Raw genomic sequence first — 27,435 nt, forward strand, 5'->3', positions numbered from 1 at the left:
CCTTCTGGTCCACTGCAAACATAGCATGATGCATCTCTTTTCTCTCCTTTTTCTTGCCTTTCCATTCACTCAGTATAATCAGGTGGTGAAGATGATGTAGAATTCTGTGTGAAATGTGAATATTGTCTATGTAAATAAATACAGTGATGATTCATCCTCTTTGAGAGGCGTCACAGCATGGCATGCCTTTGATTTGTTTCACTGTACCCATAATGCACTGGGTTATTTAAGGACTTGAAACCTGAGTGCAGCTGAGGATATTCTCCTTGCTGCTGGTTCATTTCGAGAGGCTCCTCACATCCAGAGTCACTTTAAAGAACAAAGACGAGGCAAAAAAATTGCGGTAAACAATGGCTTTATTTCCATGTTCTTTCCTCTTCCTAGAAAACAAACCAAAATTTCAGTATTTGGTACCAATACCAGTGAAAATCTACGGTTCTCGGTACCAATTTCGGTACCAGAGCAAAACATAAAAATATGCTAATTAAAAAAAATATATATATATATTATTATTTATACTTATTTACAGTTGTGTTTAAAGTTTTTCTACAAGTCATATAATTATGAAAAACAGTAAACCAGTTTCACCCAAATTTAATTTGTCTTTTAATTAATGAAATTTAAACATTTTATTTTTTGGTAAATAAAGGGGATTTGCTATTAAAATTAAAACATGGAAGAAATATTATGCGATTTATTTCTTTAAAAAGTTGTATTAATTTTTTCAACAGTAGTAGAAGTATCACATACATTCTACTAAATAATAGTAATATTTCTAGCACAATGCCTTTATGTGAAAATGAACTTATTTTGATGGGTTGCCGTGAATACCTTTAAATTGACACTGGTTTTACTAAAATGAAACGGTAAAATGATTATGAAGTGACTCAGAACAGGTCTGGTGATGTTGTTTGTGTATTTATGTCCTCACTGAGACGGCAGATGCTGAAATTACTTCAAGCGTCACGCGCTTCAGTTTATTTAGTAAACAAATCCAAACGTCACAGCCATTCATTCATTCACACTGAGACACGCAGAACATGCAGGATTCATATTTCAACCAACTTTTGCAACTTAACATTTACAGATACTGGTCCATATGGAGATTTGTTTAGATTCACTTATGCTAACTTTGACAAATTCCGTGACTGTCCATATTAAAATGTAAGTTTCATTTTCATGACTGGATTTTGAGATTCCGTCTGCATTTTCTGCTTCGCAGAAATCTGTGGAATTTGTCAAAGTTAGCATAAATTAATCAAATCAAATCTCTACAAAAAACTTGTTCCAAACCTGCAAGATGTTTATTCATCTTTGAAACACGAATACAGCTTTTTTTAATACCTCCTGTTCATAAAGAGATTGTAAAAGAAATGTATATCGATCCAATTCTTCTGAAGAGACTTGATCAAAATTTGCATCAAGCAAACACGTTTGAGCTTCCATGTACCATATTTGATTGATTTTATGATCAACATTTATATGTGAAATAAAAGCCTATATTAATCTGTATATCGTCAAACCGATTATGTCTCTTCAGAAGATTTGGTTTAAACCACTCGATTCATATGGATTTTTTAATTAAGTTCTAGAAGCATCAAAGTTTTGAATAGACTTAAAAAAAGAAAAGTGACAGAAGTCTCCCAATATCATTAAAATGATTTTGATCGGTGTTTCAAAGAGGAATGAATGTTTCATGTATTGTAAAGTAAAGGAAGTAAATCTCCTGCACAAATACTGCACAGTTAAATCTATAGAACGTCTCTAACTCAGTCTTTTGATTCAAGTGATTTTCCATTTTATTTCAGGGTTCACCTTTTGACATACTTTGTGCATGGAACAAAATATATTAGATTACTGAAAAGCACAAGCCCATCATTCATCATAAGTGCCTTGACACATAATGCAGCACGGCTCAACATCGGAGATTGTTAACGTCCTTTTGTTTGAATCTTTGTGATTGAACTTAATCCATCCTTAATTTGGAATCTGAACTCCGGTGGAGAGGTGCAGATGAATGTAAAAATGGGATCAGGTGCTCTTGAGGGCCTTTTCTTTGGACTTCTTTACTGAACCCACAAAACTGATCTCTCAACAGCACCAAATGGCCAGTTCTCTTTACTCGACGGACCCTGCACACACAGATGGGGCTCAGGTGGAGCTGGAATGGTGATTTATTTATGTTGGACCTCTAGCCCCCAGAGGAGAAATGATAGGGTTTATCTTTTTGAAGAGGGGATTGGCTGGGGTTAATAAAATGAAACCATTCTCTGATTGGGAGGGGGGGGGTCTTTTCCCACCAGTTTTCTGTCTAGTTGGCCCCTCTTCATCCGTCTGCTGCAATCCTGCATAAATATTGCTTTGCTAAGGCCACATAACTCATCCCTTATAATTTTTGCTACAGACATCAATGCAAACCTGATAAACTATGCAGCTTCTAAGTGTTTGGGCTTATGATGTTTGCTCAAAAATTTTGTCAGGCCAACTCCAACATAGTAGTTGAGTTTTGTATGCTGCCTTATATAACCATCTTGTTAGTTCTCACCACAGTTTTAAAAAATGCTAAAAAAGTGGCCGTGGTGTGCAGCAGAGCGGAGAAGGGGGAAGAGGGGAGATAGACAGCTTCGCATTCAGACATTTTCATTTCACTCCCATCGAGTTAAAAACACAAATAAATGCACGCCCATTTGCACTCTGCATCAAAAACATATATATGAACATGCTGTTTCACCTCTGTTAACTTTTAAGGCTTATTCTGTGGTGTTTGTAAGCCTTTTGACTAGGGCTGTGCAAAAAATCGAATGCGATTTTCATGCACATCTCATCAGTAAAGATGCTCCTGTAATTAGAAGTATATCTCAAGCACGTGCGTTCAGATCAGGGTTGCCAGGTTTTCACAACAAATCCTTCCCAGTTGCTAATCAAAACTAGCCCAATCGCGCTTCGAGGTGGTTCCCCGATAAAAATTCGAAGCGACCCCAATACAAATAACGTGATATTTAGCCCCTAAATGCAAATTTTTACCAATGCAACCCTGCTAAAAAACGTATATTTTAACCCCGGGAAGCAAATTTTATCGGGGAACCACCTCAAAGCGCGATTGGGCTAGTTTTGAGAAGCAACTGGGCAGGATTTGTTGTAAAAACCTGGCAACCCTGATCTGAACGCACGTGCTGGAGATATACTTCTAATTACAGGAGCGTCTTTACTGATGAGATGTGCATGAAAATCGCATTCGATTTTTTGCACAGCCCTACTTTTGACGGGTTGTGTCACAGAGCTGTAAAAACAGTTACACTCACCAAGTTAAAGGGGTCATATGATGGGTTTTCAATTTTTCCTTTCTCTTTGGAGTGTAACAAGCTCTTGGTGCATAAAGAATTGCTTTAAAGTTGCAAAGACTAAAGTCTCAAATCCAAAGAGATATTCTTTATCAAAGTTAGGACTCTGCCACGCCCCCTTAAAAAAAGCTCATTCATACATGCCCCCACGTCTACGTCACTATGTGGAAATATTGGAGTAATGCTGCCCAAATGTTCACGCAAAAAAAGAACCAACCAAAAAAAAGAACTAACCACGGTTAGTGTTGAAGCTACATGTTGATAAGAACACGCAGTCTCATTAATAATTTAATAGACACCGACGCGTCATCTATGTACTGTAGTCCATTACCACGTCACAAATTGTGACATCAACGCAATGTAGATTTTAAACCCGGAAGATGAAAATAGTGCGAGAATAGCGCAAAAAGCTTAAAATTAACCAGTTTTCTCCAGTAGTTAAAATTATCGTATGCTAACATTTGTCTTCTATGATGTGCAACACAAACACCTCTGCTAAGATCTCAGAAAAAGTAATTTGGGGTTTCATGACCCTTTAAGATTGTATTGTTCCAGGTTTATTGGGTTGAGATCTAATAACTCTTTGCACTGTAAACACAATTGTCTCAATGTTTTCTCACCTCAACAGAAGTTAATGATTCCTGCTTGGCTACATACTGTATGTGTTCCCTAACCCCTGATGAATTTGTTGTGGAGGTTTTTTTCAAGTCAAGGCTTTTAAATGTGCCGTTGCTGCTGCATCTCATCTCTTGAACCACGCAGAAAGCTCCAACTACATTTGTACATTTATTACACAGCTATTTTTAGCACCAGGGTTTATGCTGCAATGTATTTATTCCTGAGGATAAACTAGCATGAGTACAGTTCACGTGATGGGGTATTTTTGTCTCCAGGAATTAAAGCCAATTCTGGCCATTAGTAAATGCTACAAAATCCTATGTATTGTGTGCTTTTTGTTTTGTTTTATCTATTTTGTTTGCATAACCTATTACAAATTTGTCAATTAGTACACTCTATTAACCAAAAGTTACCGAAATCATTTTTGTTGAAAGGAATGACTATGCTGTTCTCTGCTGAATGTGCTCCACTGAAGGTGCTTTCTAAAATGAGTGAGGGTGCTTTAGCATTAATGCACATCTATTTTCACATAGCATGTATTTTGTGCAGTGGCGCTAAGAGCGCTCCTTTTACGATCACTCGCTCATCTTAGTTCGTGATCTCACAAAGTTCCGTTATAATCAGTGAAGCTCACTGCACAATGAATCTCTGTTTTAACATTGCGTCTACACTTTGAAATAATAAGATGATTCACAAGTGTGCAGATTTCAGCACTGGACAAAATTCCAGCTTTGCGAGTGGTGAGTGGATTCTAACATAAAAGCCTCTGATTGGTCATTATGTTGAATTAATAGATGTCAATGATTTGGCTACATTGCTCACCGCTGCAAAAACATGTTGTAAAGAGAAACTGCAGTTCGCCAAATAATCACTCATCTTTTAATTTGATTTATTTTCCTATTTGAAGCTATATAGCAGCAACATTGAAAAGCTCCATATCTCCGTGTTTAGCAGGAACACTCATTTAGCAGTGATTGCTCATGTGACCAGCTCGCACGGCAGTATAGTCGTGCTGTGTACCAACTGCTTCGACAAGATTATCAGGTTAACTGACTCGTAACGTGTGCAATGGCTCACGACCTCCCAAGTGTCTGAACAGTGTATGCCTGGCCTAAATGATAGAATGTTAATAGGTGAACTATCCCTTTAAAATAATATGCCTTGTTGGCATAATGGCTCATTCTTCTTTGTTAATCTGTTGTACAATCATTAGTTCAGATAACCATATTGCCATCAGTGCAGTAAAGCCCTTTGTAAGGTTAATGCAGCATACAGATGGAATGTTCTTGCCGGAACAGTTAACTGACAATTAACTTTTCTCCAAACTATTAGCACAACCAGCTCCAAGCCCAAGGCCTGGAATGCTCCACTACTTAGGACTATTTTAAGTCTGTGGTCATAAGTGCAGTGGTGATGTCTGACATGCCTGTCATTCTCCTTCTGATACTTAGAGAGACAGGGACCATTTTCCCATCAGCCCCTGCACTTCTAGAAATGGGGAGTATGGGAGAAGCAGCTTCTGTAATCCTTAAGCAGGAGTTCATCATCATAACTGTCTCATCATCATAACTCCATTAATCCTATGATGAGAGTGCTGTCCCCTTCTAGACACTGTAAATATTTTGATAGCTGGCCTTGAATGATGGTTTGAGCAACCTCTTAACATTTGATTTCCTTTCTGTGTTTAATGTTAAATACTATACTTTTACTCTAGCACTAAAGCAATTTAGATCTAAATCTTTAGTAAAGCTTTCAAACAGTGTATTAGTTAACAAGTGGTGTTTGCTAAGGAAAGGCACTATTACTATTGCTCAGAGTTAGGGATTTGATCAAACCCATTTTGTGTGTAAATAATCCTGTATATTATATGCTCCAGACATAAAAAATAAATATCATTCTTAGGAGGAGTGTGCTACTGACCAATTTTATTGGGTGGACAATGAAAAAACTGACACATTTGGCTAGTATGAAACCACATATTAGCCCATTTTAATTCAGGATGGAAATTGAATTAATCTAAACTCATTTAATTGTGTGAAATTGCATTTTAACTAGAAATAAAAAGTCAAAACAAAATTGGATGAATGTATAGATAAGATGCTGCTGTAGATATGTTCATGTATTTCATTATATTTAATAAATAACATTTTGTAGACCCAGCTGGTAGAACAGTTCATTTCTCATAAAAGGCTAAAAGTGATCTATTATTCACATCTAACCGTTTAAATCTCAGATATTAGAAGTTTATCAATTTTCACAGTCGCCACATTTTTGTTGACTTACATTTTTCATGATAAGTTATCACATTTTTGTAGATGTGTCATAATTAGCATGATGAATGTAATGTTGCATTATTTTCTAGAGGCAGAAGCAACAGCAAAAGCAGATCAGCTCCCTATGCTTAGACCTGGTGCAGTCGCTCTTTGTACCCAGAACAAGACTGCAGTACAATGCCTTGCCGTTAGAGCTGTGTCAGAACGCTGCTTAAGATAAATAAATGATCAGCCAGAAACAAACTTTAAAGCCTGCGTGTGTACTGACTGTGCTTCAAAGGGAATGGGACCTTCACACCGACTGTTCTTTTGAGAATAGCACGTTTGTGTTACTGTGTGTTTGTGTGTGTCCATTTGTGGTTCTGGTTTAATGGAGAACGAAAACAACAACTGTATAACGCTCTTAGTAAATATTAATTTGCACCAGCAGGAACCTTTTCCATCTCATACTAAGTCTGGCCCCCTTTGTCTCTGTACACCTGTCCCCTGACAGCCCAATCCAATCTACTTTTCTCAAAGTCAGCGAATGAGGTTTCAGTAGTCATTTATCATTTTCTAGCATCTTCTGCTTCATTTCTTTATCTTCACCCTCTTTAAGTCCCCAGGAAATGGAGCAGAATCCTGTCTATTATGTTTATAGTGTCAGAGTGTTATCTAACCTGTGATTCTTTGTCTTTCTTTCCCTCTGCAGCCAGCTCTCGCTCTCTCTCTTTGCCTCCCCCTGGGCACATCTCCTCTCATCTGTTCTTATAGGGGGATGTCTGTCCTCTAACTGCCTCTCTCTCCACTAACTGATAGGTGTGTATGCAGGTGAACTGTGTATGAACCAAGCCTCAACCCTAGGTTTTACTACTTTATGCTCTATGTGAAGCTTCCATTATTTTAATTTTGACACTTTTCAGAATGGGAGAGAAGTCCGAGCTATTGTGCATAGCATTAATGAAGTTATCATGGTGATTTATAGTCCAGCATGTCTGTATTGTGTCGATGTGTGGTGAGTTTAGTCTGGAAGTATTGTGAGTGTGTTTTGTGGCATATGCATGCGAGTTCTGGCCATTTTATAATTGCTGCTCATAGTACAGTACAATGTGACATTGTTGCAGTATAAGGTTTTAGGGTTACATAGTATTAAAGGTATAGTAAAGCCAGATGTATATTTTGTCCTTATGTACTCACCCTTATGTCATTCCAAAAAAGTATGATGTTATTTCTTATGGGGAACACAAAAAGAACCCAAGCAGCTATCTTCCATCCAGTGAAAGTGGATGGAGACCAGAGGCTGTCATCATAAAGGTAGTGGAACATACTACTATTCAAGTCTTCTTTGTTCACCAAACTATGGAAAGCCTAAAGGGACAAAAATAGTTTTTGTCCTTTATTTTATATTATATTAGGACTGTGTTTTAAAATTAACATTTTGACTCGTCTGAAGCTGAGATTTTAGTTTTATCCAGTAATATTTAAGAATAAAACCATGCCAATTTGATTGATTCTTATAATCTAGAATATTCCAATATTTAATTAAAAGGTGGTTCCATTTGCATTAAGCCCTGAATATCACTTGACTCTATAACTGTCCCTGAAGTTGTTAAATTCCTTGAAGGATAGTTGCGTTCACCATTTGCTTTCAATGTGCTTTTAATGAAAAAGGGACATTCTGCTATAAATAACTTCTTTTTATGTTCCACAGAAGAAAAAAAAAGTAAAGAGAGTATGTAATGTTAAGAGAATTCATATTTTGGCTGAACTATCCCTTTAAATGGTTGTTTCTTTTGTCCTGGGTCCTTCTCTCCCCCCCATTTACGCTGCCCTCTAATCAGCATTTGGGCGCTGCTATGGAAGAATATGACGTGCCTTCAGCCGCCAGTATCCTGGCATCAGTCAAAGAGCAGGAGGCGCGCTTCGAGCGTCTGACCAGGGCACTTGAAGAGGAACGCCGCAATGTCTCCTTGCAGCTGGAACGTGGCAGTCTGCCCTCTGATCGACTGGTGGGCGGAACCATAGGCGGGAGCAACCAAACGCTGGACTGGCAACAGATGGTCATGCAGGTAAACCATTCCAGCTTGGCAAGTCATGCGTCAATCTGTGAATGAACAAAGCAGCCCCATAATTCCCCTCATGCTGATGCTGATTCATTTCCATTGTTTTCACAAAATCAGTCCGTCTGTATCTCATTTAGCTTGAGTTTAGTTTGGCTGTGCTGAGTTATTGCTCTGGTTGTTGTCCTGCAGTGACTCATCATCTATGCCAAGGATGGGTCGTCTTTACACCCTTCTTCCCATCTCTCTCCACCACGTGCTTCTCATATTATCTCATAGACCATACTGTTTGCTTTGGGTCCATTATAGTGCTGAGGCAAATGTGTGTCTGAGGCAGTGCTGTTAAAATGATACCATCCTGGGGTGGATAACTAAAGTCAGTGTGGGAGAAAATATAATGAATACCAAAGCAATTTTACAATCACAGTACAAAATTGTTCCCTCGAGTCAAAGTAGTAGGGAGTTACAAAATTGTTGGTCTAGAAATAAGCTTCTAGAATCCCAGGTTTAATTTAATTAAAAAAAAGAATTTATTGAAAATTTGATTACAGTCTAGAATTTATAGAAAAAAAAATGTAAAAGGCTAAAAACTTTAATTACTGTAATATTTTTTTATATTTTTTTTGGAAAGTTGTCCACCTGTAGCTCCACCTCTTGTTTGAAAGTTATTTAAAGGTCCCATGATGTGGATTATTTTCTTTTTTTTAAATGCTTTTTTTATGTTTCCTGAGGTGTACAGTCATGGTCAAAAGTTTTGAGAATTACATGAATATTAGTTTTCAAAAGGTTTGCTGTTAAACTGCTTTTAGATCTTTGTTTCAGTTGTTTCTGTGATGTACTGAAATATAATTACAAGCACTTCATACGTTTCAAAGGCTTTTATCGACAATTACATGACATTTATGCAAAGAGTCAATATTTGCAGTACTGGCCCTTCTTTTTCAGGACCTCTGCAATTCGACTGGGCATGCTCTCAATCTGGGCCAAATCCTGACTGTTAGCAACCCATTCTTTCATAATCACTTCTTGGAGTTTGTCAGAATTAGTGGGTTTTTCTTTGTCCACCCGCCTCTTGAGGATTGACCACAAGTTCTCAATTGGATTAAGATCTGTGGAGTTTCCCGGCCATGGACCCAAAATTTCAACATTCTGGTCCCACTTAGTTATCACTTTTGCCTTATGGCACGGTGCTCCATCGTGCTGGAAAATGCATTGTTCTTCACCAAACTGTTATTGGATTGTTGGAAGAAGTTGCTGTTGGAGGGTGTTTTGGTACCATTCTTTATTCATGGCTGTGTTTTTGGGCAGAATTGTGAGTGAGCCCACTCCCTTGGATGAGAAGCAACCCCACACATGAATGGTGTCAGGATGCTTTACTGTTGGCATGACACAGGACTGATGGTAGCGCTCACCTTTTCTTCTCCGGACAAGCCTTTTTCCAGATGCCCCAAACAATTGGAAAGGGGCTTCATCGGAGAATATGACTTTGCCCCAGTCCTCAGCAGTCCATTCACTATACTTTCTGCAGAAGATCAATCTGTCCCTGATGTTTTTTTGGAGAGAAGTGGCTTCTTTGCTGCCCTTCTTGACACCAGGCCATCTTCCTAAAGTCTTTGCCTCACTGTGCGTGCAGATGCGCTCACACCTGCCTGCTGCCATTCCTGAGCAAGCTCTGCACTGTAGGCACTCCAATCCCGCAGCTGAATCCTCTTTAGGAGACGATCCTGGCGCTTGCTGGACTTTCTTGGACGCCCTGAAGCCTTCTTTACAAGAATTGAACCTTGAAGTTCTTGACGATCCTATAAATTGTTGATTTAGGTGCAAACTTAGTCGCCACAATATCCTTGCCTGTGAAGCCATTTTTATGCAACGCAATGATGGCTGCACGCTTTTCTTTGCAGGTCACCATGGTTAACAATGGAAGAACAATGATTTCAATCATCACCCTCCTTTTAACATGTCAAGTCTGCCATTCTAACCCAATCAGCCTGACATAATGATCTCCAGCCTGGTGCTCGTCAATATTCTCACCTGAGTTAACAAGACGATTACTGAAATGATCTCAGCAGGTCCTTTAATGAAAGCAATGAAAGTTATTTTTCATGGCAAAGAAGGATTATGCAATTCATCTGATCACTCTTCATAACATTCTGGAGTATATGCAAATTGCTATTGCTATAAAAACTTAAGCAGCAACTTTTCCAATTTCCAATATTTATGTAATTCTCAAAACTTTTGGCCACGACTGTACTTATATTGTTACAGTAGGTGGCCATCCTATCTGGGGCTTACCGCCGCGTGTACCGCCACGGTGGTAACTGTAATTCAGTCGCGTGTTAAAATCATTCGCGAAACTACCGCCAGGTGGCGCAAAGGGACGGATTGCGAAATGAATGTAACTGTAAAATGAGATAAAAGAAGGAAGTAAAACAACAATAACTTTATGATATAACATTGTAACATTAAAAAAAAACATAATTTTTTTTACAATTTGTTAATTTTCAAAATGTAGGATAGTCTTAGGCTACAGTCTACTAAACAAAAATTAAAAGAAGACCTTAACACAAAGGATCATATGCATGCTATTTTTATTAAACAGTAAATAAATATAAGGCCTATATATATATAAGCTAAATGTTTTAATTTCATTTTCATTTCGGTTCATTCTTGGTTTAAAAAAATCTTCAGCTTCCATATGCAGATCGAAATGGGAACGGTCCCGCATTTAGCAATAATTAGTATTAACTCTGTTATTATTCCTATTTTTTCAAACTACCAGCATTTTTGAATTTTGCCTTATGTGTGACCAAAAATTAAGTATTATTTGTTTCAGCTGTTTGTGCGTGCTGGTGCCTCGCGCACATATTCATTGGAAACAGCAGTCGTTCACCAGACATTCGGCGTGAGCACTTTGACATTGTTAATTATGATTTTTTTTTTGCTCGATACTGAAACGCACACAGCCTATTTACCTCATGAATAATAGTTAAGCTTCAATTGGGCAACATCACAAATATGGAAACGTTTGATTTCTCCCGAATGGGAAAGCCAAACCTTACCTTATGCTTAGCTTTAAATTATTATTATTATTTTTTTTATTTTTTATTACTAAGCCTATATTATTATATACTGCAATTATATTTATCCATTAAAATTATATATTTTTAATTATTGTTTTGTTCTGATAAATTTGTTAAATTTAAAGGATTTGTTGTAAAATATTTTCTTATAGCCTATATTTTTTTCCTCTCACAAACTCTGATTTATTTTTTAGCGTGTTTAAAAAAAAACATGCAGCAAACGAAAATAGGTGATTGATCCGTTAAAATGAAACCTATACACGACTCATATTTTTTTTCCTCTGACAAACTTTATTTAATTTTTAGCGTGTTTCAAAAATAAAAAATAAAGAAAACATTCAGCATATGAAAATAGGCGATTAATCCGTTAAAATGTGTTAAAAATGTGTTACTCTTGGTTAACAGTAATTATAATCATTTTACTTCAGAACAGAGCCTGGGACTAATCTAGGTTATCCATGGGTTTTTTTTTTCATTGCATCTGAAAATGACTTTGTTCATTACATTCACTTCACGCGATCTGGCGCAGATCAGCCTCCCGCAAAACTCAGCTGTGGACGATTTAAAAATGTTTGAAATAAAGCAGTGGTTCTCAACCCACAGCCCGTCACGAATTCAAATGAGGCCCGACACATGCTGAATAATTTTTTTTTTTTAATAATTTTCTACAATTTTATTATTTACATCAATTAAAAAAAATTATGCTACTAATGAAATATAAGCTATATCCTAATGTTTTTATGTGATTTTTTTTCTTCATATATTATTTTCAGACATGAGCACTGGCATAAGCATTTAACGAACACATACAAGCTTGCACTTTGGCAGAATTCAATTCAAATAGTCATCAACAGCCATTAGGTAAATTGCTTTTAAGGTAAAATTGCGCATCAGAATGGACACATTTGTTTTTTAAGGGAGAAAAAAAAGAAATTCAAAAAATGCCAGCGAATGAACATGTACAAACTGTGAATAGTCGCAGTATCAGTATTAAAGGAGAAGTGCTGGATTTTCGTTTGTTTTGTTTTTTTTTTGCTCCGCAACTCACTTGAAGAAGTTCAGATAAATGGAAACACCATACACTATGTAGCAATCCTTATCGTCATTGGAGAGTGTGTGCCGAGGCTCCTGAGCAGACGACCGCGCGGACAGGTGCGCGTGGTCAGTAGGCTTCAAAAGCAAAATTGCACATGTGCAGGCAGAGTGAAGAAGCTCATTGCTACTCGAACCTGTGCAATCCGTCAGTAAAAGAATATAAAGACAGTCAGATGTGCAATAATTATGGGCAATTGCAGAGGGGACCATCAGCCTGCGCATTCAGAAGTAGCTATAAGTTGAAGAAGTCTGCATCCGCGCTGGCCGTGTCTGCATCCGGATTGCTCATGCGGAAAGTATAACACAGGCGTTACAATCGCAACTTCTTTGTGTTATTGCTTTCAAGCTGAATCTAACAAAATTGGTCAGCTCCCGACAGCATCAGGTGTTTTATTTATGGGGAGTAGAATTATTTATTTCAATGAATGTGATAGATTATATATCATAATAGTTAGGCTATAATATTATAAATCAGGTTGGCTTGTATTGCTGACGTAATATTTAAATTATATGCGTAGACTTGCACTTAGACCATAGTGCGGCCTGCTGGAAAAAAAGGTTGAGAACCACTGATATAAAGGTTGCTGTCCCATTTTATACAGGAATTGTTCATTTTAAAAAATCGAATTATATTGTTAGTTCTAATTATATTGTTAACACAAGTTCATTTAGAACTTTTTTTTTTACTTATAAACTCCTTGAGAATTTAAAGTTAGTTTAATAGTATTTAAATTCAAGTTTAAAAAAGGTTTTAATTGCTTAAATTATTTTTTATTAATTAATAATATGTTATCATGTTTGTTCTTGTAAAAAATACGTGTTTATTCTTTAGGAAAACAAGGGAAAAAATAAGGGACAATCCGAATATTTGTTTTGCTTGACCTATTTATGTAAGCTACAATTATTCAAATAATAATAATAATAATAATAATAATAATAATAATAAAATAATGTCATTAAAAAAATACCATTGGCCTGAGTAATTTTGACCATTATAGAATTGTGACTTTAAAGACGCAATCAAAGCGTTTGCCGCTGCGAAAGCCCGACGCGCACGCTTCTGAAATGAAGGTGTGTGAATGTGTGTATCAGTCTCGAAAACTCCAGTTTTGTGAGCTAAAAAGTTGAGTGCACATGTTTAGTTTTATTCTGTACACTATTAGCCTATAAAATGACGCCATACCGGACAGCGCGCTCTATCTGCCGGGCTTTCAGCTGTTCAGAGCGGACCGCGAAGCAGAATCAACGGGGAAATCGCGCGGCGGCGGGACATGCTTTTACATCAATGAACGGTGGTGTACAGATGTAACTGTATTAAAGAAGATGTGCTGTCCTGATCTAGAAACGCAGTTTATCAACTGCAAGCCGTTCTATTCGCCGCGGGAGTTTCACTCGTTCATTCTGGTTAGTGTTTACATTCCACCTCAAGCGCATGTGAGCTCAGCTTTACAGAAACTCGCTGATCAGATCACAGACACAGAACAACAACACCCGGACTCTGTTTTAATCATTCTTGGGGACTTTAATAAAGCCAATCTCTCCCGTGAACTGCCAAAATACAGACAGCATGTTACCTGTCCCACCAGAGACAGTAATATACTGGATCACTGTTACACCACAATAAAGGATGCATATCACTCTGTTCCACGAGCAGCTTTGGGACGTTCTGATCACTGTCTGGTTCATCTTATACCGACCTACAAGCAGAAACTTAAATCTGCTAAACCTGTAGTAAAGACTGTGAAGAGATGGACCAGCGAAACAGAGCAGGATTTACAATCTTGTTTTGACATCACAGACTGGAGCGTTTTTGAAGCTGCTACCACCGATCTGGACGAACTCACAGAGACTGTAACATCCTATATTAGTTTCTGTGAGGATATATGCATTCCTACCAGGACTTATTTAACATTCAACAATGATAAGCCATGGTTTACAGTAAAACTCAGACACCTTCGTCAGGCCAAAGAGGATGCCTACAGAAATGGGGACAGGGTCTTGTACAATCAGGCCAGGAACACACTGAACAAAGAGATTAGAGCGGCTAAAAAGACCTACGCTAAAAAGTTGGAAGACCAGTTTACTTCCAACGACTCTACTTCAGTTTGGAGAGGACTGAGAGCCATCACAAACTACAAGACACCATCCCCTTGCACTGAGGCTAATCAACGACTTGCTAACGACCTGAATGAGTTTTATTGTAGATTTGAAACCCCCAACACCCACTCTGACCATCTCCCTACACAACCATTAACACCTCCTGCAATCCCCCTCTCCATACCTCCTGCTCTTCAAATCTGTGAAGATGATGTGCGCCAGGTCTTCAAGAAAAAACAAAAGAAGAAAAGCACCAGGCCCAGATGGCGTTACACCAGCCTGTCTGAAAACCTGTGCTGACCAGCTGGCCCCCATCTTTTCACAGATCTTCAACAGATCTCTGGAGTTGTGTGAAGTGCCTTCCTGCTTCAAACGCTCAACCATAATCCCCATTCCAAAGAAACCCAAGATAACAGGACTTAACGACTACAGACCTGTGGCTCTAACGTCTGTCGTCATGAAGTCGTTTGAAAAACTGGTTCTGGCTTATCTGAAGGACATCACTGGACCCTTACTGGACCCCCTGCAGTTTGCGTACCGAGCAAACAGGTCCGTGGATGATGCAATCAACATGGCATTGCACTTCATCCTGCAACATCTGGACAAAACAGGGACTTATGTGAGGATCCTGTTTGTGGACTTTAGTTCGGCTTTCAACACCATCATCCCAACAACCCTCCAGACCAAACTGACCCAGCTCTCTGTTCCTAGCTCTATCTGTCAGTGGATCACCAGCTTTCTGACAGATAGGCAACAGTTAGTGAGACTGGGGAAATTCATGTCAAACAGCTGCTCCACCAACACTGGTGCCCCTCAGGGATGTGTTCTCTCCCCTCTGCTCTTCTCCCTGTACACCAACGACTGCACCTCTAAAGACCCCTCTGTCAAGCTCCTGAAGTTTGCAGACGACACTACAGTCATCGGCCTCATCCAGGACGGTGACGAGTCTGCTTACAGACAGGAGGTTGAGCAGCTGGCTGTCTGGTGCAGTCTTAACAACCTGGAGCTGAACACGCTCAAAACAGTGGAGATGACTGTGGACTTTAGGAGAAACCCCCCTGCACTTTCCCCACTCACCATCATGAACAGCACTGTGACTGCAGTGGAGTCATTCAGATTCCTGGGAACCACCATCTCTCAGGACCTGAAGTGGGACAATCACATTGGCTCCATTGTGAAAAAAGCCCAACAAAGGTTGTACTTCCTTCGCCAGCTGAGGAAGTTTAACCTGCCACAGGAGCTGCTAAAACAGTTCTACTCAGCCGTCATTGAGTCAGTCCTGTGTACTTCAATTACTGTCTGGTTTGGTTCAGCAACAAAATCAGATATCAGAAGACTACAGAGAACTGTTCGGACTGCTGAAAGGATTATTGGTGCTCCCCTGCCCACCCTCCAAGAACTGTACACATCCAGAGTGAGGAAAAGGACTCAGAAAATCACTCTGGATCCCTCACATCCAAGTCACCCCATCTTTGAACTTTTGCCATCTGGCCGGCGCCTCAGAGCCGCAAATACAAGAACAGCAAGGCACAAGAATAGTTTCTTCCCCCAGGCAATCTACCTCATGAACAGTTAAATGTTTCCCACTTAAACTTATGCAAAAATGTGCAATATCCTTATTTATTTGTTACCCCTCCATCCTAGAACATTCCTGCATCTCACTCAATCCTATTCCATTATCATTTATAGCACAATTGTTTATACACTTATTTATTTGCCAATTTGTAAATCTCCTGTAAAATTTTTTTTTTTTTTTTTTTTTTGTCTGTGTGTTGTTGTCTCTGTTTACTGGAAGCTTATGTCACTAAAACAAATTCCTTGTATGCGCAAGCATACTTGGCAATAAAGCTCTTTCTGATTCTGATTCTTTCTGATTCTAAAACAGAATTAATACTTAGCTGTTGCATTGTGTAGGCTACACTTTTCACCTTTTGCAGAATGAAAAAATTAAAAACTCTGAAAACATGCTTGCACGTTTTTATTTTAGTGTAATTTCATAGATTTAAAAAAAAAATTGTTTACATGCATCTTAAGGATCCCTAATTGTGAATGTGAGGGGGGCGGCACGATCGTGCTCTGCCTATAGCGGCATTTGAGCTTGCGCTGGCCCTGGGCTCATGATCAATAAGTTGTATTGGCCTCAATCTGATTCAGTGAAGTCAAACCGCAGACAGTGAAGCCTCGAGACCCGTGCGCTGTGAGGCGGGAACAGAGGATGCCGCTTGGTCTTAAAGCCTCCCGCAAACATCCACGATCACGAATAACAATGATTTTCGTAAAATAATGATTAATTATTAATTGATGATTTGTTATTATCATTGTGGTCTTGTGAAAATAATAATATGGGCTGCGAGAAAATTATGAATACAAAGAGTAGCCTACTGCTGAGTGCAGGCATGTTTCAGCCCAGTAGGCTAACACACCGTTCCTCAGAGCCAAAACACAGACCGAATTCTGTTCAGCTGGAGGGGGTTGGGTTTTGGGTAGTTATTCATGGATTGTGGGAGTCGAGATAAAAGTGTGAATTGCTCTTTCATATGGACAGAGGCTTTCACTTGCTGAACCGGTTTATATACGACTGTTGTTTTGGCTATATTCACAGTGCTGGCTCTCTCCGACGAGAGAAATGCAACATTCACACATTACACTATTCCTTTTCGTCTAAAAACATTTCAAGCTTTCAGTAGATATATTTTTAATGTACCTATGTGAGACACAACGATATTATGTTAATTAAAAAATTATACATTCATTATCATGAAAAATTAAAGTGATGAGACGGCGCCTCCCTGTCATTAATGCACATTAATACTTTTTGCACAAACACTTGAATATGAGCTTCTTATCACGAGTAAAATTCATGCCAACAGCCAACATATTTAGCTTGATCAGAAGGTTGACTGCAAGAGTACAGCGGGATGTTAAGAGTTTGTCTGTTTCTTTTACTGATTATTTTCGGGTTACAGTATGATTTAAACTGATTCACACTCAATCGCTTTCGCAATAACATTCAAACAAATGTAATCTTATTACAGTGCTACATTATCATTATGCTATCTGATTTTGAAATCTTGAAGTTAATCGATCTGTTTAGATAAAAAAACTGACAAAATAACAAACGAAATTTTCACAGCAGAAAGCAGCAATTAAAGATGTAATGCTTACAATGTTATTAGTTTGGCATGTGATAGGCTATAGGGAAAAACGTTTACACAAAATAGCTTAAGCCACTTTGAAACTCTCCAGTTATTTTTTTTATTATTATTATTTTATATGCTATGTTATGTTTCTGGTATCAGAGCACGTGGAGGGGAAGTTGTTGCTTCTCACAGACTCTGCTACGGAGTGAGAGAGATGTTTCACCCGACGAAATGAAGACGTCCGTGGCTGCACAAGCACGGCATATCCGCCGAAAATCAACCTGCAGCAATGCTCGTTCATCGACTCGCCAAGCTTTACTTTTGTAGGTTGCATAATGGCAGTAAATAATTCGATAATATGACCATGCAGTCAATACAGATATTTAATAAAAACATTAAAATAAGCAGGGCTGTAAAATAAAACAATAAAAAAACACCCCCATACCCCAACCTCCCCCCCCCCCCGGAATCCTTTTGTTGTAAGATACCAGTGATTTAATGGTGATTTCCTTTTTTATTTCAGACTGTTGGCAATACAGAATATTACAATACAGAAGTGAATCTACTTCATCTCATCATATTGTATCCTGACCCCGATATACCATCCTGTATACTGTCCCTAAAGAGCTAGTATAACTGTATAATCTCAAAAATGCACTATCAAAAGAAAAAAAAAAGAAAAACACCCGAGACTGTGTAATGCTGAACAACCAAGCGTTTTATTAACAAAAATAATTATGTACATTAGTATTTACACTAACAAAAAATACTCTGCAACAAGGAAACAAATCTAAATAAATATAATAACCTTTATCTATTATAAACACTATTTACCCTCCAGTACACTCACGTTTATGTTGACTGCAAGATTCTAAGTTAAGGTAAAGTTACAGGCTAATTGACATTCAGTTACTTGCTATCATCCTGGGTAACACATACTATCACCAGTTAATACTATTTTCCACAGTAGAATCTTCATTTGAAAGCCTAGTCAGTCAATACTGCTAGTTTATTTATGTGGCTAGCTAGTTATTTTGCCTACTTACACTCTGACTCTGCTTTATGAAAAAGCTTCTTATGTCCCCTTTTTTCTTCTTGGGTGGCATCTCCAAATTACAAAAAGGGGCAAAAAAACGGAATATTAAAATGTTTTTACTCTGGCCTTTGTATGTGGCAGAGAGACAGCCCTGGTAACTTACCGTCGGTGTCGTCAACATGCGCGCGCGCGTACACACACACACACACAACATCACCCGCTGGCTGCTAGTGCAAGCACAAAAGTAGTCCCGGCCCACGCGTGTAGCCTGTCAGATACCCCGCCGCGAATCAAATTACGGCGTTTCTTGTACTGTCGTCGTCCTGGCCGTTAGAATCGATCCAAATAGCAGTGCAAAGATCCAAATAGCAGTACAAATGAGCTTGCTAAATATTGGTGGGGACAAATTTGTAATCTCAAAATATTGATAGGGACTAGTACCTAGCGTCCCCCCCCTAAACCTACGCCCATGGTAGACACAGACAGTGACTGCTCTATTTACAAATAAGTTCTATAAGAAAAAAAAAAAAATCTAAACCAGTGGCATAACGAGATGGAAATATAAACTAGAAAAAATATTAACAGGTCCTCCGTCCATGACACTGACTCACTGCGGAGCTGGCAGTTTTAATCTGAACAGCTCTTAAAGCTGAGTGGATGGTTAGATGCATGATGGGCTAGTATTAAAAAAATAGCATCTTTCCAGCATTAAGGTAATAACAGTACTGTTTTTTTATCATCTTGTTGCAGTTATAAAATTGACTGCTAAATGAATGGTAAAGAACTATATTAAAACTTGTTTTGTAAAATTTCTTCGTCATTTGAATATTGATTTAAAAATCGGTTTAAATCATAAATCTGATTTTTTTTTCTAAAATAAAAAAAAAAAACAGGGATTTTTTTTTAGGCTATATGATATTACCCTACTTTAAAAACAAGTAAAGAAGGTTCCCTTTAAAATTACTTTAGTTGTCAATTACTAAAGCTTTTTTTTACTTCGTGTGAATGTTGTTGGTTATAATGAGAGAACTTGAGTTTAATTGTGAGGACGTTTTATTAATTCTTTAGAGTTTCAAAGATTTAATCGTGCCGGTTTAATTTTATTCGTTTCTTATTTTAGGCAAATTAGGCCTAAATAATGGGAACGACATTATACAGTGCTTCACATTTAAACATGCAACAATTTCTTAATCAGTTTACGGACAAATGTCTTTTTCCCAATAAGTTAAAGGACAGGTAACGAATAACAAAAATGCATGTTGTTTTATTAACCCTCTGGAGTCGATTAACACGGATACGCGTTATGAGTCAGTTTCTCCTGATAACCCCGAAAAGAACTTAAATTACACTTTCAGTTTTAATCGTACAGATAAGAGCAATACATCAATCGAATCTGTAAAGGGTCTAATTTTTTTTTTGGATACAGACATAATAACAACAAAACTTTGTGCACTTATAAAATAAAGATAACAAACAAGGTGTGCTGTCTGCAGCCTTTGTCTGCGCCGATCTTCATTTACAAACACCAAACACGTCATTAAAATGAACTGTAACTCCGTGAATACTCAACGAAGAGAAATGAGAGAGATATCTATAGAAAGCTTGACATGTCTACTTTTAAACTAAACAAGTGCCGCCAAAAACAGATATTCTGTGATAAAGTAATCCTTATATTGACATTTTGCATATTAATCCATGTAGCCAACCACCCTAAAATAGGCTACCACTTTTAATGCTCCAATGCAAAGTAAACCACAATTTCTTTAGAATAATATAACGCATAATATAATATAAATAATACTGCACACCTTTTAAATGTGTCAAATCTAAAATATGGTTTAATTCCATGTAGATTAGAGAAAATATAATCACAGGTTCAGGCACATGCTTGACATCCTGCTTGAATTCGTTCTAAGAAATGCACATAACTTCATAAGTACCAAACTTTCGTCTGTGGATATTAAATATTAAATATTTTAACTACAGTGTTTTTCTTTCATTTTCCCTGACTGAAGCCATCAAATCTAACACATCAGTGAGACAAAACTGACGTCTATTAGCGATAATGTGCTTTGATGCGCTTGTTTGATAACTTGTGGTTAAAGCGCCACTCAGCGGTCAAAGGCTGCAAATGCACTTTATACCGCCGCCGCGGCGGTACGTGTGGCGGTAAAAAGGGCCTTTTGGATGTCTACTTAGTATGATTTTTAAATTTAAAATTTAGAAATAAAAGGCATTTTTATATCCTGATTTTAGTCCTCTGGCTTGAATGCTCTGTTTGAAGGGGCGTATCTGCTGTGAGACTCAGAGTAAATGACAACTGTGATTGGCTGACACCTTCGCATTGGAAATGCATATTACATTTTTTTTTTACTAATACAGTTGTCGAGATTAACAGATCGTGGAAGTGTTGATTATAGCATTATTTTAAAGATCTTTTCCCATCACATGAAAGGCTGCAGTTATGAGCATTGAGTAGACAGAGTCTGTTTATCGTGTGAACGCAGTAATCTCGTCATTGCAACGCGTTTTCTCTCAAAAAATGCTTTCACCACAACTAACAGCAAACACAATATCGATATGAATACAGTAAAAGCTTCAATGTGCAAGATAACAGCATCATTCATTATAACGGAAGTTTGGGCAAGTGTGCAGATATACTCGCGATGTGTGATTAACAGCTTCGAACAATATAAATGGAGCTTCTTTAATCGCTCTCTGTAGTTAAATCACAATTTAAATAACAGACTTGTTTCATGCTATGCTACTAAGAGAAACAATGTGAAGTTGATCGTTTAGTCACTGGCTTGATTCACTGATGCATAAACAGTATTAAACGATTTAGAAAGAAAGTCTGCGTGAACTTGAATAATTAGCTACACACCAGAAATCACTGATCACAGATCAGGCATTAATGAACACTGTTACGCACTGTTTGAGGCGGTGCTGTCAAATCCATATCGTAAAAGTCTGTTTGTAACGCCTGTGCTGACATTGCGACTGAATTAAATGTAAATGTTTGGCCGGGCGGGCAAAGCAGAGAGAGGGGAGGTAACCTTTCCCCTTATGACGACATAAGGGGAAGATTCCAGAACGGCCCGTCTGAGCTCTCGTTTTCTCAAAGGCAGAGCAGGACACCCAGGGCTTGGTTTACACCAATCCAAATTTCTAGCCACTGGGGGACCATAGACAGGCTAGGGAAACTCATATTTATGTTAAAAAACCTCATAAAGTGACATTTTCATGTAATGGGACCTTTAATAACTTTACTGACTTCAGATCTGAATCGTTTTCATTGTTTTTACACTGTCTGCTTTGATATTATGTTGTTCTTAAAGGTATAGTTCACACCAAAAAATTTAAATTGTTTCATTAATTACTCACCTTCCTTTCATTCTAAAACTGTAAGACCTTAGTTTATCTTCGGAACACAAATGAAGATAGTTTATTATTTTCGTATTTTTGATAAAATCTGAGAGCTTTCTGACCCTGCAGAGACAGAAATGGAAATATCATGTTCAAGGCCCAGAAACGTAGTTAGATAATTGATAGAATAGTCATTCATTTATTCAGCAATTTCTTCTCTTCCGTGTTGCGTTCATGAGAGTATCAGGACACATGAGTGTGGATTCCTCGGTTTGCAAACAAGGTGCAGGGCATCGGGGTTCTATGTCAGAATACTGGCTCCTGCATCAGCAGCATCACACAAGTGCCATCGCATCGTGGTACTCTTGTAAGCGTGCATCGACTGAAACGGAAGATAAGTAATTGTTGAATAAAGTTATTTTTGTTTTCTTTGCACACTATTTTATCGATATCCTTACTATGTTTCATGACTTTGAATGTAGTAGTCCTGTTGCTATCTATGCTGTGTCAGAAATAGAGCTGAACGATTTAGGAAAATAATCTAATTGCATTTGCAATTTTTTTTTTTTTACCAATATTGCGATTGCCATTTAATATGTGATCATTTTTTTAAAGCTCCTTGTGTTCTGTATTATTCAACAAAGACAAGCTAAAAATGATTGTATAGTTATGACGAAGACGATATTAGATAGATTAAACAGAAATGTTCTTTTCTTTAGGCCAGGCCTATGTTACGATGAAATTAGGTGATGCATGAATTGATATAAATGATATTTTTACTAAAACCAATACAATCACAGTAGTATATTGACTGATTTGTTGTACTTCTAACCTTGTAACCATGTAAAAATGATGACAACAATAAGCCTTGTGTAAACATTAATATGAAAGTCAGTAACAAATCACACAAAATATTCAAAGTCACTGTAATAAACATGTAAACATGTGGAATGCACTTTTTAAACACTGACTGTTAACTTTAGACCAGTGGTTCTCAAACTTTTTTGGTCTCGCCAAATAATTTCACTAAACATTATGAAAAATGTGTGCTTTTTTCATTTAAAAAACCTACAGGAAAAAAAAACCTGCATCGCTTGAAACATTGCAAAATAGCAACGAGTGAATAACTGTTATTATTCTATTTGTTATTCATTTATTTATTGTGGATTTCATGCTGTCCAATAAAAAAGGCATAGAACCCACACAGGCTTTCCTCCTCCCCAGCGACATTAAAGTGTGTGTCTCCTCTGGATGCGAGCGGCAAAATACAGTAGAACCCAGTGACGCTGTCTACACTGGATGCGGCGTAGCGCAACAAAACCCGACAATAAACTGATGCATTGTTCTATTTATGATGTACTGACACGAAGTTAAATGATTTGCAACAGTCGCTTTGTCGCGTCCAGTGTACTGTAGAGCTGTTGCGGTGCGATGCAACTGTAGCGTCCGGTATAGACACAGTGAGTGAAGCAGAGGGCAAGATATGCCTTGTCATATTTTCTGCATTTAGCTTTTGAATGACCAACATCTACAGGAGTTTATGCGACATCATCTATGGCTTTTCTCTTCCCTTCCCTTCCCCGATCCATCATCCTTTTTGGGAAAGTTACGTCCTTTGGCTGTTTACTGTTTTTTTTCTTTTCTTTTTCATGCTGATTGCCCGTGCGCCCTCATTTTGAGAACCACTGCTTTAGAAAGACTTAAAATAAATAGACTATATATACATTACCTTATTATATATATTATTTTAAGGTCGAAATGTTCAGTAATGAAATGCACCGTAACATTGTAATTTCAATGTGCCTTTTTGAAGTACGTTCATACATTTTATATACGTTTTCAAACATTTCCGTCCAGTCGAACACACCTCTTTTCTCTCGCGTGTCATGTGACCATGTAATTTCAGCCTCTGCTATTTAAAAATCTTGTTTGTTTTCATATGGCGATATTATCACAAATGCAATTAATAATTTTGTCTTAGTCAGAAAGCTATCGCATTTCATCAAATGTATCTTAATTTGTGTTCTGAAGATGAACTAAGATCTTTGGAACGACATGAGGGTGAGTAATTAATGACACAATTTTCATTTTCGTGCGAATTATCCCTTTAATTGAGTTACATTTGCAAGATCCTTTCATCAATCAGTTCATATACCACTGGACAAACATATATGTAATCAACAGAAGTTCACCACTGGATTGCATCCAGATCAACAACAGACATTTTGAATTGGGTTGCTGGTGGGAAATAAAGCTGATTAAATCCTCTCCATGTTATTGGACCATTTCAGGCTAGTGAAGTCATACTCTACATGTCTGTTTGATGGCAACACCATATCATTTATTTCTTACTGACTCTGGAGGTGCATATGTAGTGTTCCTTCATCGTCATCGTCAAAGGGTGAAATATTTTGACTCCTAACTAGCTGTTTCCTCTACATTACTGTTGAAATTTGCTGTTTTGTAAAACCAGTTAAAGAAAAGTTTAATTCTCACAGAAAAAAACAGGTCCCTTGTCACTGCTTAGACACTGATTATCAGTCTCTTCCATTATGTGTTTAGCCTGTGTGCTGCCCTCACCTGCCAATAAAGCTTGTGTGTTTTACTCCTCTCTGCTTAACATGACAGCTTGAAAATTAGCTTGCCCTTTTATACTTGTCAGTTACTGTCACATAATCATTTTGCTGGAACTGACTGCTATCTTCTGTCTAGATGTCTGTCTTTATATCCTGTTTCACTTCCTTTCTCAATGAGAATGATCAAACCACACAGTGATTAGGATCAAAAGCTGGTGGATTTATGAAGCTGATGTTATTACCGGAGGTGATGTGGTGATGTAGCTGATAATATTAGCTTCTGTGGACAATTATATCCTGGGTCCTGATGATATATAATAATTCATGTTTATTTCAGTTACATATATACATATATATATGGCCCTGGACCACAAAACCAGTCATAAGGGTCAATTTACATATAGAGTTATACAGCATCTGAATAAATAAGCTTTCCATTGATGCATGGTTTGTTATGATAGGACAATATTTGGCCAAGATACAAAAAAAAACAAATATTGAGAAAATCGCCATTAAAGTTGTCCAAATGAAGTTCTTAGCAATGCCAATTACTAATAATATATGTGTGTGTGTGTGCGTGTGTGTGTGTGTAGTTTACCATCCCTCAATGCATTACACATTTAGCAACAAAGGTTATGCTGCTTAATTTGAATTAATACAAATGTGTAAGTGTTTAATTTAAAGAAGTTTTTAAAATGAGTGAGTATACGGATTTCTTTTACGGTTGATATCTTCAAATATTTTCTTTGAGCAGTCCTCTCATGCTTTCATTGTATCGGTGACTTTTCTTTTTGCCTTTATATTTTATAATTTGAAAATGGTTTCTTGGAACGTTAATTGGCACAGTTGCAGTTGTTCTGGTGCTGCAGGTGCAATTCATCTTGTCTTGCACATATTAATACTGTAATGGGAGGTGGATCAAGTGTTAATAGATTTGATTCCCAAAGAACGAAAGGACTCAGCTCATTCACTGACTGGAGACATTGATTTATTTTGTTTTTAAGCCTTTAGTATTCTTCACAAGGCCCAAAAGGTCACAGAGTGACAGAGACACACTATAGGACTCCATCAGTGGCAGACCTTTCACATCAACTCTGACAACATAGACAGCTTTTCTTTAAAGTAACCTCAACTGTCCCACGTGTATGTAATGTTCAGAGGTCATGACCTGAGGCAGTATGAGGATCAATACAGCTACTACTTCCTGGAATCTAGAACATCATTTAAAATTCAGGAAACATGCCTGGAGGACTGAAGCTTGGTTCCTGTGGCTCAACTTTGCTAGCTCTGTCTAAATGTTTTGAGTCTGAAAGGCCTGTGGAGAGCTTTGGAAGAAATGTTGGTGCTTTGATCAGCGCTGTCTGTGGTAAGACCCACAGAGATGGTATGATACACCACTGCTCAGGTTCCTTAGTTTTACCATACAGGTCCACCGGCCAAGAGAAAGGGAAGCTCAGCTGACTATTTCAGTTTGTTCTGTAAACATTGAGAATAGAAAGGTGAAAAATTCCAGGCTACATTTTTATAAAATGTTTTATGCTAAATTATACTTATATGGATATATTAACATATGGATATATTATTGTTACTATTAGAAATTGTTATTTTAAATGTAATCCAAATTATATAGTCAGTTCATCCCAGTAGGTTTTTATATGGCCTTATTTTGTAAGAAAAAAATCACACAGCAAGGAGGCATTAAATTGATCTACATTAAATTGCAATACATTTTTTAACATTGTACATACCTGCAAAATAGTTGCTTTTCTGCTAAATCCGTCATTTTGAATCAAAATATGTCATTTATGCAAATCGTCTAGATCCAAAGAGTTTTTTTGGGGGGGGGGTTGGTCTGGCCAGAGAAAGAGAGAGAGAGAGAGAGATTGCAAGTTCATAGACAGGAGTGTGTTCAACAAAAGTCCCTTTCTCTGTTCAACTTGAAGCAGCAGTGCGCAGACTGATCACTGTATGACATCAAATTACTCTCTGTACTTTGATGTCTGATTGGTCCACACACTGCTGCTTCAAATTGAACAAACCGCATCTCACAGCCGTTCCGTTTTGACAGCACACTTCAGCTGCATTCACACTAGCAGTGTCTTGGGCTGGCCAGGAGTTGCTAGTGGGCATTCTCACTACTGGTTGCCTAACAGCGAATCAGGTCTTGCCGCTAAATACAAACATTTTGGAGGCTAAAGACTAATTATAAATATGAAGTTATATTATATTATAATTTATTCGAACAAAAATGAATAAGAAACAGAGCCTACCTTTTTCCATTGTGTATGCTTTTCTTCGGCTGAGAGTAGAACTCCTTCTTTTACTAGACTATTTTACTAGAAGAACTATCACATGAGCTCTATCATCGTCTTTCGTATTGGCTGTTGCTCCCAAAAGTCGCACCTCATTTACATAAAGTTGAAGACACGCCCCATCCATCGCCAATGGCTGCTGTTGCTCTTGTCGCTGGAAATCGGCAGCTCTCCATTGAAATGAATGGGATCTTGTCACTTTGTCGCTTGTAGTGTGAATGGGGCTTTACGCTCACATCTGCATATAAGTCATGCTAAGTTAACACTTGTTTTTCTGAAAAACAATACTACAGTTAATTATTCTCCTTTGAAAATGTGTGTTCCGGGACAGAATGTCAGTCTTTGTTTTGGTTTTTTGAAGCTCGCCCACTGCCAGTTTACCCAATTGTATTTTGGCACCTCGGGTTGCCAGTTGGTGGAAAACAGTGCATTTCATTTCATTCATCGTCAAGTGCACTCGTT

At 37.8% G+C, this 27,435-nt stretch overlaps 1 protein-coding gene across 3 annotated transcripts in view; it reads left to right on the top strand.

Moving 5' to 3' along the window:
- LOC132139766 (splicing regulator ARVCF-like) overlaps positions 1–27,435 on the top strand; it is a 265,062-nt gene that overhangs the window by 114,908 nt on the left and 122,719 nt on the right. The window contains exons 3-4 of one of the 3 annotated variants that reach the window (XM_059548369.1): positions 6,924–7,030; positions 8,053–8,280. The exons of 1 other annotated variant lie outside the window; for it this stretch is intronic. In XM_059548369.1, coding sequence (XP_059404352.1) covers positions 8,068–8,280 — 213 coding nt within the window. In that variant the 5' untranslated portion in view covers positions 6,924–7,030; positions 8,053–8,067. The remainder of the gene's footprint in view (positions 1–6,923; positions 7,031–8,052; positions 8,281–27,435) is intronic. One more of the 3 variants, XM_059548370.1, reaches the window with a different exon arrangement.

This window comes from Carassius carassius, chromosome 4 (genome assembly GCF_963082965.1).
Source record: "Carassius carassius chromosome 4, fCarCar2.1, whole genome shotgun sequence".
NCBI lineage: Eukaryota > Metazoa > Chordata > Actinopteri > Cypriniformes > Cyprinidae > Carassius > Carassius carassius.